This window comes from Nuphar pumila, chromosome 7 (genome assembly GCF_984573655.1).
Source record: "Nuphar pumila chromosome 7, dmNupPumi1.hap1.1, whole genome shotgun sequence".
In the NCBI taxonomy this organism is placed as follows: Eukaryota; Viridiplantae; Streptophyta; class Magnoliopsida; order Nymphaeales; family Nymphaeaceae; genus Nuphar; species Nuphar pumila.
The window spans coordinates 116,547,678-116,561,109 of record NC_143255.1 but is presented as its reverse complement, the minus strand read 5'-3'; the positions used below and the strand labels follow the sequence as shown (position 1 = coordinate 116,561,109).

Genomic DNA, 13,432 nt, shown 5'->3' with positions numbered 1-13,432 from the left:
CCAGTTTCAGCATGCGCCTACTACAGTTCACATGGCAGTCGTGATGCGAATTGTGTGATACATCAAGAATACCATCTCCAAAAGGTTTTTCTTATCCTCCTCTTCATCTCTTGAATTAACTGCTTCTACTGATGTTGACTGAGGAAGAAATCCCAATGATCGAATCTCAACTACTGGGTTTTGCATTTTTTTAAGTGAATCTCTCATTTCATGGAGATGTAAAATGCAGCAAAAGGTTTCACTATCGTCCACTGAAGCTGAACATCGGGTCATGGCAATGACAACTATGGAAATCGCATGGCTTAGAAGTCTCATCTGTGACATGGGTGTTCTCATTACATCTCCCACCAAGATGTGTAGTGAGAACAAAAGCGCGATCTACATTGCAAGCAATCATACATTTCACGAGCGGACCAAGCATATTGAGATGGATTGCCATTATCTTCGAGACGAATATCTCAAATGAATTATCACATTACCATATGTTACTTCAAAATATCATTTGGTTGACTTCTTAACCAAAGCGCTTTCAACTCCGCGTTTTTTGTTTCTTCTTGGCAAACTTTCGGTCTTCTCCCCCATAAAGTTTGAAGAGGCGTGTTAAAATATGTACATATAACTATATATCTATATCTATCTATCTATATATATAAGTATATATATACATATATGTATATATATACATATTTTCTTTTTTTCTATTTTTTGTACACCCAAAAACCTAATAGGGGTATTTTGGTCAAATCCATGTACTTTTTAGGTTTTTCACTTTTCTTCCTTTTTACCTTTTCTTTTTTCTTTTTCTTTTTCTTTTTTCTTTTTTATTTTTTCATAATGTAGGACCACAAGGGGCCCCACTCTTCTAGTCATTGGGGCCCCAACGGTCATATTTATGACCGTTGGGGTTCCCAACGACTAGAAGGGAGCCCCCTTGTGGTCCCTCTCTCTTGTTTTTTATCCTCTATAAATAGAGGGTTTTGCCTCTTGTAATGTTATGGGTTTTTTAACCCACTTCTCTTCTTCTTCAATAATATTTGTTCTTGCCGATTAGGCACTTTACCCCTTAGTGGGTTATGTATGCACTTTAAGTGCCTGTGTTCTTGGCTCCTCGTCTAAAGAGTGCTTTGCATTGTTGGGCTTCCGCTAGTTTCATTACAATATGTTTGGCTTTCTAATGAAGATATCTTTGTGAAATGGCTCAGAAACTTTGTCTATCACCACCGGGCATGATACATGGTTTCAGCCTGACTGTCATCCCCATACTCTGTAACAGCAAAAAAAAATGTTTTGATTCGGGACGGATCCGGACCCGACCCGGACCACCGCCTCTCGCTGTCTTTTAAGACAGTGAGGCAAACGAGAGGAGGGTTACGAAACCCTCCTCACCGCCCTTCCACCTCGACTCTCTCATCTCTCTCCCCGACACCCACTGCCTCTCGTCTTCCTCGATTCACCGGAGACTAGCGTCAGCCCATCGCCGTCGGCAACTCTCTCCGCCGCCGCCGACCACCAGGTACGCTCTTCCTCCCCTTCTTCTCCTTCGCTCTTCTGTCTCTCTCTCTCTTTCCCCCCTCGTTTCTTCGTTGCGCAGGGGGGGGGGCTCTCTGCCCCATTAAATCACAGGGGAGGGGCAAAGCCCCCTCCCTGCGATTCTTTTTAGCGAGGGAGGGGCGCCCCTCCCTGTGCTGTGGTTGGTAAGGGAGGGGCTGAGCCCTCCCGATACCTTCTTGTTGCAGGGACGAGGCCCAGCTCCTCCCTGCACTCTTGTAAGTAGGGGAGGGGCTGAGTCCCCTCCCTACTACCTATTACGGTAGGGGAGGGGCTGAGTCCCCTCCCTGCTACCTATTACGGCAGAGGAGGGGGTCGGCCCCCTCCGTGCTACCTATTACGGCAGGGGAGGGGGTCGGACCCCTCCCTAATTATTATTATGGCAGGGGGGGTCGAGCCCCTCCCTGCTCTTTGTTTCGGCAGGAGAGGGGCCGAGCCCCCTCCCTGTAACTCTTCATTCTTTAGGCGGGGGCATCGCCCCTGCCTCCGTTGTTTTTCGACAGGCAGGGGCAAGCCCCCTCGCCTCGTTCTTCCTTGGCAGGGGCCGAGCCCCTACCTCTGTGCATGTTCTTCAGACAGGGGTGAAGCCCCCTGCCTCTCTTTTACTTCGTCAGGCAGGGGCGCAGCCCTACTTGCCCTCGCTCCTTGAGGGCAGGGGTACAACCCCCTGCTTCCTCGTACTTTGCCGAAAGCAGGTCAACAGGGGCCTGATGCCCCTGTTTCTGCGTCCTTCGCGTTAGGTCAGTGGCAATGACTTCGACCTTCTGTTTTGCGGTTAGCGTGATAAGATTGTCGCATATTTGCATCTACAACGGATCTCACTCGCGCTCCGCGACCCGAGCCGTCAGTCGTGTACATCCGCAGACGCCAGCAAGCTCGTAACTCTCCGAGGTAGGGGAAGATTGCACGGAAGACTTGGATAATTGAATTAAGTTCAATTAAACTAAAAACGACCATTAAATAAATATATATATATATACAAATATATATATTTATACGAGTATGCACTTAACTCGTGGACGCAGTTTCGCGATCCTTGCCCTTTACCTTATGTCAGTCTTTACTTGCCGTCACGCATCGCGTCGAAGTTTAGCGTCGCACTTCTGCTTACCGCGCTTACCTTATCGTCGCACTCTGCGCCTAGGCTCTTGCTTTTGCATATGTGTTGGTATTGCCTTGCTATTGCAGATGACGTGCAGGTTCTTGCCCTTTGCGTATGCCTTAAGGGCATCCTCATGGAGGATAGAAGGGGCATTTACCACTTTCTCTCTTGCGACGAGAGTTGAGTTGGGAGTTAGCATTACATCATCGTCTTAATTCAGTTTCTTGCAGTCTCTATTGTGCACCTACTAGTTTTTCGCGAAACTAACTCATTCTATGGGTACAGGTGATGATTAGGTATACCACAGGCGATGGCGCGATGGCAAGATGGCTCCAAGACGTTCTTCTTCCGACTCTTAGCTCGTGTTCTGTTGTTTGGGGTTTTGTAACGGATTTTCCTTGGGATATCCGGATTTTGTACTATTTGGAGAACTTAAATGAAAGCAGTTTTTCCAAATGTTTGCAAGTAGCATGGGTTGTGCGTTTTGGTTCTTTTAGCTAACGCGCCCAAAGTTGTCAGCTTGCCTTTCTGAAATTAACAAAAGTATAGTCTTCCGTCGATTTCGTAAACCATTTTTGAGATGAAGAGATTCTTTTTTAGTCTCTTGACTGTTTTTTTCTGAAAGGTTTGCAAGTTTGAAATTTTGGGGCGTTACATACTCAACCATTGCAATGACATCATCTCTACTGGATTTTTCAAGTATTTTCCTTTCAACTACACTAGTTTTTCTTTCAAGAGCTTTTAGCATGGATTCTCCAACCAAATATGCATCTATACGTGTGATGACTGTTAAATTATGTAATCAACCATGTAAACTAATATATATATTTTATATATATATGGTAATACATATACATAAATTATATATATGTATATATATCTACTTATTATATATATAAAATATATATATTCCTATTGATTAGTTGTAGGGGTAGTTTAGTCTTTTTACAACATACTATTTTTTAATATGTTTTGTAATTATTTTTCTTTTTCTTTTCATTTTATTTTTTTTTGTTGTAAAAGGTAGTGTGTACCTTGGAGGGGCCCACCATCAAGTCGTTGGGCCCCTTCCAACGGTCACATTTGTGACCGCTGGAGGGGCTCCAACGACTAGAAGTGGAGCCCCTCCAAGGCCTCCACTTCCTCTATTTAAACGGGCTCGCTCCTTGTGTATTTTTATGGCTTTGGGTCAAAGCCCAAGCATTCAATAAAGCCTTTTATTTTTTTAGTGCATTTGTGAGATTGATTTGTGCCTTTGTGCACAAGTGTTCTAAGTGTTCTTATTGTGCATGTGTGCACGTATTTGTTATCAAGAATATTAAGGTCTTGATCTAAATATCTTGTTGAAGATACTGTCACATGGTATCATAGCCTCGTTGAAGAAGGAGGATCGTGCATTTCTTTATTTTTTAGTGCCTCGGAAAACGTGCCTTCAAGCTACTGAAGTTTGAAGTGGATCACCTTCTTTGGGCAATATTTTAGAAGCCTCTTTTGTAAAGAAAGATTTGAAAATCTTTTGAGGTACGTGTTATTTTTCAACTTCTATCATCTCTAATGGGCGAAAAGGACTCTCACTTCTCCCTTGGGTTTAAACTTAATGGTTCAAATTATCATGTTTGGGCCGGTAATATGGAAGTCCATATTAAAGGAAAGGGGCTTTGGGGGTATGTTCAAGGTTCGATACTAGAACCCAAACCAAAAAATTACAATCGTTTGAAAAGGGGGATATTAAGATCCTTGAAGGGGAAGAAAGACAAAGGGCTCTTGAAGAGTATTCAAGAAAGCATGACGAATAGGAGATAAAAAACTTTAAAATCTTGTCTTGGATTTTTTCATCCGTTGAAACCAAGATAAACGCCAACATCATTAAGTTCAAAAAAGTTTCTGAAGCTTGGTTATATCTTGAGAAAATATATACTTCAATAGATTTGTCATACAAGTACTATCTCCAAAAAAAGGCATTGACCCTCCAACAAAATAAGATGACTATTCGAGAATACTTTGTTGAATTATCTATGCTTAAACAAAATGAAGTGGAGAAGAAATCGAATTAAGACACAAACAACTAGAGGAAGATCGGTTCTTCAATTTTCTAAATAAACTTAGACCCGAATTTGAACAAATTCGGTCCTCACTTCTCTTCGCCTTCACATCTCCATCAATTGAAGATGTAATCACTAAGTTAAGTGGTGAGGAAACCCGTATGGGGATTAGTAAGGGTAATCCTAACATGTTTGTTACTTCTTCTACTCAAGAAGATTGTGAAGGGGTAAATGTCATGTCAAGACCGGGGAATAATGTGAAGGCCTACAAACCTCCTCACTTCAAGAATTAAGATCAAGAAGGAAACGATCGATATGGCAAAAGAGACTATAGAAAATTAAATTGTCATTTTTGTAAAGAACCGGGACATATCAAACCCATTTGCCCTAAATAGAAAAAATTAATTGTGATGGCTATGACATCCCAACCGGAGGAACGACCATCATCATCAAATGGGGCTCTTTCTCTTCAACAAATAGTGGAAGCTTTGCAACCTCTTCTCAAGAGAGGCATTTCCGGAGCCGCTATGTCAACTTCTTCTCCTCCCGGTAAGACATGTTGGCTTTTAGATTCTGATGCATCTTTCCACGTGACCCCAAGTGCTTGTTCTCTTTCCGATTTTTCTAAAAATACTCTTTCATCTTTTGTCTCAACAACTGATAGAACACCTCTTGAAATTAAATGAATAGGCAATTTTGAAAAACAAGATTTTTTTGTTCCAAAAATTCATCTAATACCAAAATTAAATTTAAATTTACTTTCGGTCTCTCAACTCTCGGAACATGGTAGCGATATAAAATTCTCGTCTAATAAATGTTGGATACCGGATCGCCGGTCCGGGAGGTTGATTGGGGAAGGCTCTAGGAGAGGAGACATCTACTACGTTGATTTTCTCCAAGTTCCAAAGAATCAATTTTGTAATGTTGTTCAAAACAAAGATATTCATGTATGGCATAAGAGATTGGGACATCCCAACATTGTTAAAATCTCTTACTTGCCTTTTATTAAACATCTTTGTAAAGAAAATTTTTAATGTAATGAATGTATTCTTGGGAAGATGAAAAGTCTACCTTTTACTCAAAGATCCATGTTTGCAACAAAACCCTTTGAAATTGTTCATTCCGATGTATGGCGTCCGGCTCGTGTGATATCTAAAGGAGGATTCTCATATTATGTGATTTTCGTGGACGATTACACAAGGTTTTGTTGGATATACTTTCTTAAACATAAACATGAAGTTTTTTCAACATTTAAAACTTTTCATATGATGGTTTTAAATCAATTCAATGGAAGTTTAAAAATTCTTAGGTAGTAATCTAGAGGTGAATAACTTTCAAACGAATTCAAGAGTTATCTTGAAAGTTTTGGTATTCTCCATCAAAAAATTTGTCCAAAAACTCCTCAACAAAATGTGTTAGCTGAACGAAAGCATAGGCATATCATTGAAACAACTAGAACCTTACTCATTTCGCAAAATATTCCAAACTCTGGGTTGAGGCAGCGCTTATTTCGGTCTATCTCATAAATAGACTTCCATCAAAAAATTTAAACAAGATTTCTCCATTTGAAAAATTATACGAAAAAGAACCTGATTATAGCAGGTTAAGGGTTTTTAGATGTAAATGTTTTGTCCTTACTGATAAAAATGACAAACTTTCTCCAAAGGTCATTCCTTATGCCTTTCTTGGTTATTCTGAAACCCAAAAGGGTTTTCGTTGTTATGATGTTAAGAATAACAAATTGTATGTTTCCAGAAATGTGAGTTTTTTGAAAAATCTTAGTGGCTTCAAAAGTCTTGAATCTCATGATGAGAATGTAGATTATTCCTTCCTATTTGATCTACTAGCTAAATACGATGATACTAATGATGATGAGTCAAATCAGAATGACTCAAGTGATATTGAAACCGAGAAAATCATTCCTCTAATCTTCCCATCTCATCAACATATTGATAAATGACCACCTAGAGATCCCATCACCTATATTCATAGAGATAGAAACACCTTTAGAAGTGCTCTTAAAAGATATGATGATGCTAGTAGGATTGCTCCTCAAAGTAAGGAGAACCTTCGTAGAACCGAAAGAAGTAGAAAAGCTCCCTCTAGGTTTATCTCATATGACTCTTTTTTACCTAAATATAGATCATGTCTTAGTGTCATTCATTCTTATATAGAACCTAGAAACTTTGAGGAAGCACGTAAGTGCCCTGAAGGGATAGTAGCAATGGAAAATGAATTCGGAGTTTTGAGAAGAGTCAAAACGTGAGAATTTCAAGACCTTTCTAAAGGTAAGAAAAATAATAGGGTGTAGATGGGTATTTAAGGTTAAAACCAAGAGTGATGGATCTATTGAGACATATAAAGCTCGATTGGTTGCAAAGAGATATAATGAAGAATATGAGATTGACTATGAGGAAACCTTTGCGCTTGTAGCTCGAATGGTCATTGTCTGATGTCTTATAATTGTTGCCTCAATCAATAAGTGGAACATCTATCAAATGGATGTTAAAAATGCATTTCTAAATGGAGATCTAAATGAAGAAGTTTATATGGATGCTCCACCAGGAATGGAGACTCCCAAAGGGAAAGTGCATCTTAAAAAAGCACTTTATGGTTTAAAACAAGCCCTCAAGGCTTGGTATGATAGGTTTAATTCTGTAATGAAAGAAAATGGTTTTTCTTCCGGTTTTACTGACACTGCTTTATTTGTTAGAAAATTCAAATTGTATGTGGATGATATGCTCATCACTGGTAGTGATTATAACGGAGTTAAGAGTATAAAATCAATTTTGAAAGATAAATTTGAAATGTCTGATTTGGGTTTTCTAACTTATTTTTTGGGTATTGAAGTAGCATACTTTCACAGGGGGTATTTATTATCTCAAACTAAGCTTGCTTTTGAGATCATTGACAGATCAGGTATTATAGATGAAAAGATTTGTAAAACTTCTGCTATAGTAAGAGCTAAAATGAAAATTAATGATGGTATTCCTCTTTCGGATCCTACTCCCTACAGACAGCTTGTAGGATCATTGATGGATCTGAGTATTACCAGACCAGATATCTCTTACGCAGTCCATATTGCAAGCTAGTTTCAACATGCAACAACATCAATCCACATGAGTGCCATCTTGCGAGTCATAAGATACATAAAGGGTACTCTAAATAAGAGAGTTTTTTTGTCATCTTTTTCTGATTTAAAATTAATTGCTTATACTGATTCTGATTGGGGAGGTGACCCAAATAACCGTCACTCCACTATTGGTTTTTGTGTGTTCTTAGGACACTCACTGATTTCATGGAGATGTAAGAAGCAATAAAAAGTTTCTCTATCCTCGATTGAAGCCGAATATCGTGTCATGGCGACTACTACCATGGCGACCACTACCATAGAAATTGTATGGATCCATCAATTGCTAGAAGACATGGGGATCACAATAGAAGGGCCCACCAAGCTGTGCTGTGACAACAAAAGTGCAATTTATATTGCAAAAAATCACATTTTTCATGCGCGGACTAAACACATAGAGATGGACTGTCACTATGTTCGTGAGGCGTATCTCAAAGGAGTCATTGACCTTTCATATGTCACGTCAGAATATCAGTTGGCAGATTTCTTCACTAAAGCTTTGTGTGCTCCGCGCTTCAACTTCCTCCTTAGCAAACTCTTGGTCATCCTGCCCTAAGTTTGAGGGGGGTGTTAAATTATGTAATCAACCATGTAATCTAATATATATGTTTTATATATATAAGGTAATACATATACATATATTATATATATATGTATCTACTTATTAAAATATACATATAATATATATTTTCCTATTGATTAGTCGTAGGGGTAGTCTAGTCTTTTTACAACATATTCTTTTCTGAATATGTTTTGTAATTATTTTTCTTTTTCTTTCCATTTTATTTTATTCTTTTTTGTAAAAAGTAGTGTGTAGTGTACCTTGGAGGGGCCCACCATCTAGACATTGGGCCCCTTCCAATGGTCACATTTGTGACCGTTGGAGGGGCTCCAACGACTAGAAGTGGAGCCCCTCCAAGGCCTCCACTTCCTCTATTTAAAGGGGCTCTCCCCTTGTGTATTTTTATGTCTTTGGGTCAAAGCCCAAGCATTCAATAAAGCCTTTTATTTTTTTAGTGCATATGTGAGATTGATTTGTGCTTTTGTGAATAAGTGTTCTTATTGTGCATGTGTGCACGTATTTGTTATCAAGAATATTAAGGTCTTGATCTTAGTATCTTGTTGAAGATACTTTCACACTACCAGAAAATTTGTTCTCTAGGTTGTCGCTCTGATACACAAGTCTATCACAGGAAGTTCCAATTTGGTAGCACAGTAATTGATGTACAGATTCAAAATTTTCCAGTTTCGCTCGGTATGTAAACTAGTAAGTGATTATTGCATAGGAGATATTGACCTCATAAAAGAAGATAGTAAAGTACAACAAGAATGTCATATTGATAAAGGATATGAATGTGTTTCTCAAAGTCGGCATGGGCTGAAATATCTGTTTCCAACAATATGCAGAAAAATGTTGCATTTGTCATTAATAGGCACAATGTAAGACCAACTTTTATTAAATTACACAAAATCATCTAAAGAAATTGCCAGATTTTGAGTGTATTTTGTGTTCTTTAATGAATGCAAGTAGAAAACGTGAAGAATAAGAGGGGAAAAAAAGGAAAAAGATTGTTAAAGTTCCAAAGCCATAACCACTGGGGATGAGTGATCTTATTCCTATGAGGACCTTTCATTGCCTATAGGAAAAATTACAAAATACCCTGCAGTCAATAACAACAATGAAACAAGTAATATACATATTATGAATGCACTACATATAACACTGAAAATGGCATTTAGCACCTTAGAAATAGCATACACTGAAATCTTTTTGGATTCGTTGTGGACGTGAGCCATATCCAGACATCAAACGTCCCGCATTTAGGTTTCTATAATAAGACATGGATATGAATATTCTCAAACGCTTCATCCTCCTAAAAAAGGTGAATGTTGTTGCCTTTGAATAATGCTTCATTATTTGTTTTACTTTAGCATGCCATTGTGGGTACTATCTTTTTTTATTTTTTTCTTTCTACAAACCAAACAAGAGTAAATGGATGTTCCATGGTTAGAATATGGATCTACCTAATATCCTTATCATGTTGGACATATATTGTCCAAGTAATCAAAGCTATCTTAGGGTTTCTCATGTAGGGCATCTGCAGTCAACTGGTTTTCATTCAGACGCCTGAAAAACACAGGTACTAGTAATCTATCTATAAAGATTTTGAGTCTAACCATGGCATCTGAGATGTTTTCCATGCTTAGTCTAGAGACTATTAGAAAAAGATATTCTGATTTTTCCATGTCTAGGGCATCATATTGCCTAACTCAAGATGAAATGGTCACACTCTCATGGAGACTCCTTTTTCTTAACCACAATGCCCGAACCAGTTATTTTGCAATCATAATAACAGGAAAGATGTACTTGCAACATTGTGTGGTATCCAGATAATTGGTAACATGCAAGCATACATGCATATATTCATGAATGAACTAATAAATAAATTCATTAGCATTTCCTCCAAAGAGATAAAAGAGGAAAAACTCGCCAGGCAGCAAAGAGGACAAGACAAAACAAATAGGAATTTTACTTTAATGGCTGCAACAACACATTTCCCTGCAGCTGCCTTTGAAGCATTTCCAAGATCACCCTTTGATGAGTTCAATGTAATTTCTGTGGTAGGACTATCGAAACCAAATCGCTGTACAGCTCCAAAAACCACTGAAGAAACCTTATCCCAACAAGTAGACATTACATTGGGGTAGTTGTGCAAGAGTGATTTGAGTGCCTGCAAAAAAGTACCATCAATAGAAGTAGAGTCTGCTTAGTCAAGTTTTAGGTCAAGTAAAATTTGATTAAAAATCACTATATACAGCAACTAACTGTGCTGAAAAAGTAAGAACTACTTGTCAAGAATTTCTTTCATGCTTCTTCCAGAGATGTGTTGAAGGTAAGTAATGGAAGGTGAAATTTTAGGAATTCCTCTTATCCCATTGTTTTCCGCTTTCAATTTCATTTAATTGAATGCATAAACAAGTGTTTATCAGTAATAAGCATGAAGAAGACCTCAGCCAGGATATGATCCTGATGCAAGGTCGCAGAAAAATATTTCCACCCACAAAGATTTATCAGACATGGTCCCAATATTATTGAGGCATCCAGTATCCACTAATGTGATGACCTCCTATTGGCACATAACTGATGCAAAGAACTACTGTATTCTCTAAAATATTTACAATGAATAAAGAGTATAGCTGGAGTTATCAGCCCACAATGCATGCAGCTTTGTAAAGAAGGTTTAATGAAAAAACTAGGCAAAGCCAAATAAGTGTTATTAACTAAGGTCAAAGGGAGGATACAGGAAAACAAAAGGTCCTTTTATAATTTAGACCAAGCAAGATTGATAAAAAGTCACAAGGGAAGCAACCAAACGCACTGAACTTCTGGAAAGAAGAATATGACATGTCAAGAACTGAGTAGCAGAAGAGGCCTCACACAAGGTTTTACATGTTGGCAACAACTGCAACATGAAGCATGCTCATGTCTAAGATAGATCTACAACAAACAGGTACTCAATCTTTTAAGTAATAGAACGCTAGTGAAATAACAATTTAACCCACGGAGATTCACATTGCAAGGCACCAATTAAGCTAACTGAAAGCAAGAGTGACTTTTGAGTTAACTTTCCCAGAAAAAAGTACAGCCCTTTCTCTGCCAAATTATCATCATTTCTAGTATCCTGATCTAATACAACAGATTGTTATCCGGCAGAATTTTATAGAATACTGGAAATTTTGTTGTATAAAACATGATACAAACATCAGAAAGAAGTAAAGAAAACAAAAGAACATTGAAGTCGCCTCTAATAGTAAAATGAAAAAGGACAAAAATCTGTTATAGCGTAATCTTGGACTAGATTGCAAAGGTTGCAATGAAACTCTATAAATGATCGCACATGAAGGAGAGCATAGATCAAATCCAGAAGTGCTTTTCAATACAAGTGAAAACAAGCTAGAGATTTAAACTGTGCAAGGTCAATTAAATTGGAGCAACCCAAATGTTGCCGTGAAAAGACACCATATCAGGGATCGATGGAAAGGTTTTCAATGATCTGCTAGATGAAGAATTATTGAGTGAAGCAAATGAACTAGTTCAATTAAATCAAGGATGAAAAAATAACGTACAAATGAATGATGTCGAACTATAATGATATAAAAATATATCATTTGCTCAAGCAAAGTATGCTCTCATAGGCAAGAAAGTGGCTGCTTTCCAGATGAGATTGTTCAGAAAATCGTGACTGCATGAAGAATAGTTAGTGAATCGAGCTTATGACCTTCCTGCTATATATTAGATCAAAGGTTGTACCTAGTTACCAACCACAAACTATTGAAATTATGACTTACACATAGGAGTAGGACTGGTGAATGAACCAAGCCTCTCACAACCAGCTCGGCTTGGCTCAATAAGGAATTTGTTCAGGCTCTTGAGATAGGCTTCAGCCCAACAAGCCTATTTTAAGAGCTTATCAACTTTAATGAGCCGAGCTTAACAAGGGTTCAATGTTCACCATGTCATAATGTGTTGAATTGGTTGCTAAATGTGGCTTACAAGGGGTTGGAGGCCTAGTGCTTCTCTTTATTCTTCTTTGGAAATTTTCTTTTTTTTTAATTCAGACAAGTTTTGGAGTACATTTTTCTCCTTGTCCTTCATTAAAAGATATTCCTTTATTCAAGCAAGCCAGGCTCCACTCAGCTAGAGCTCATGACATGCCAGCTTGGCCTTGGCACTAGCTCGTGACAAGTTGAGCTTAGTTTGAAGCTTGAGCTCATATTGAGCCAAAACAAGAAACACAAATTGGGTCATTATGCTCGTTACCAACCCTGCTTATGAGATGTAAAGACCACACATAATTGAAGGCAAGAAGTCTCACTTTCGCACAATTTCCATGGCTAGCAGTTTGCTTCAATACTAGCCAACAAAGATGCTTCCAATCACAAACCCATATTGCCTTATATCAAGTGTATTCCACCAAAAGCTCCGTACCATCCAACTGGCTCCATCAACTGACATCACATAATTGAAAAAGAGAACCAATTTCAGCCAATCCTTGAACTCCTCATCTCTACTGTTATTCTCAGTTTGATCCACCATGAAGAAGAGGATGGTTCTACATGAACGTTCAATGTGATACATTGTTTACAACACTGGGTAAAACCATGTAGCAAAGAATATCAATTCAACAGGATATCTCCTCTTCAAAAAGGACTGTAATATACTATTATCTATTAATTGAAAAGGAGATGTCATTTCTTCATCTCCTTATACCCTCTTTCTGAAGAAGTCTCCCATGAAGGACAAATCTCATATTACACTTATTACAGAAATGCACATCTCATAGGCATCATATATAGTCATACTTCTTTTCTCTTCTTTTTCCAGAAACGTGCTTCTGTGTGCATCATAGATTCATAATTGCAGTTTTACTCCTTTAATATAGGATAAAAGTACACTTACATGTATTGCAATTATGTTCACATGATGTACACATTTAACTACACCCCAGGCAGAAAATCCAGATAGAAGTGCATTGCATATTCTATTAGCAAAAAGTTTCATAGATTCACAATATTTAATCACAGTTATGAACTCATTTAAGAAATATA

At 38.1% G+C, this 13,432-nt stretch overlaps 1 protein-coding gene across 2 annotated transcripts in view; it reads right to left on the bottom strand.

The window, feature by feature from the left end:
- Window positions 1-13,432, bottom strand: part of LOC149833088 (ARM repeat superfamily protein) — a 78,955-nt gene that overhangs the window by 39,175 nt on the left and 26,348 nt on the right. For both annotated transcript variants that reach the window (XM_090014896.1, XM_090014897.1), the window contains exon 15: window positions 10,357-10,554. In XM_090014896.1, the coding sequence (XP_089871022.1) occupies window positions 10,357-10,554 (198 nt within the window). The remainder of the gene's footprint in view (window positions 1-10,356; window positions 10,555-13,432) is intronic.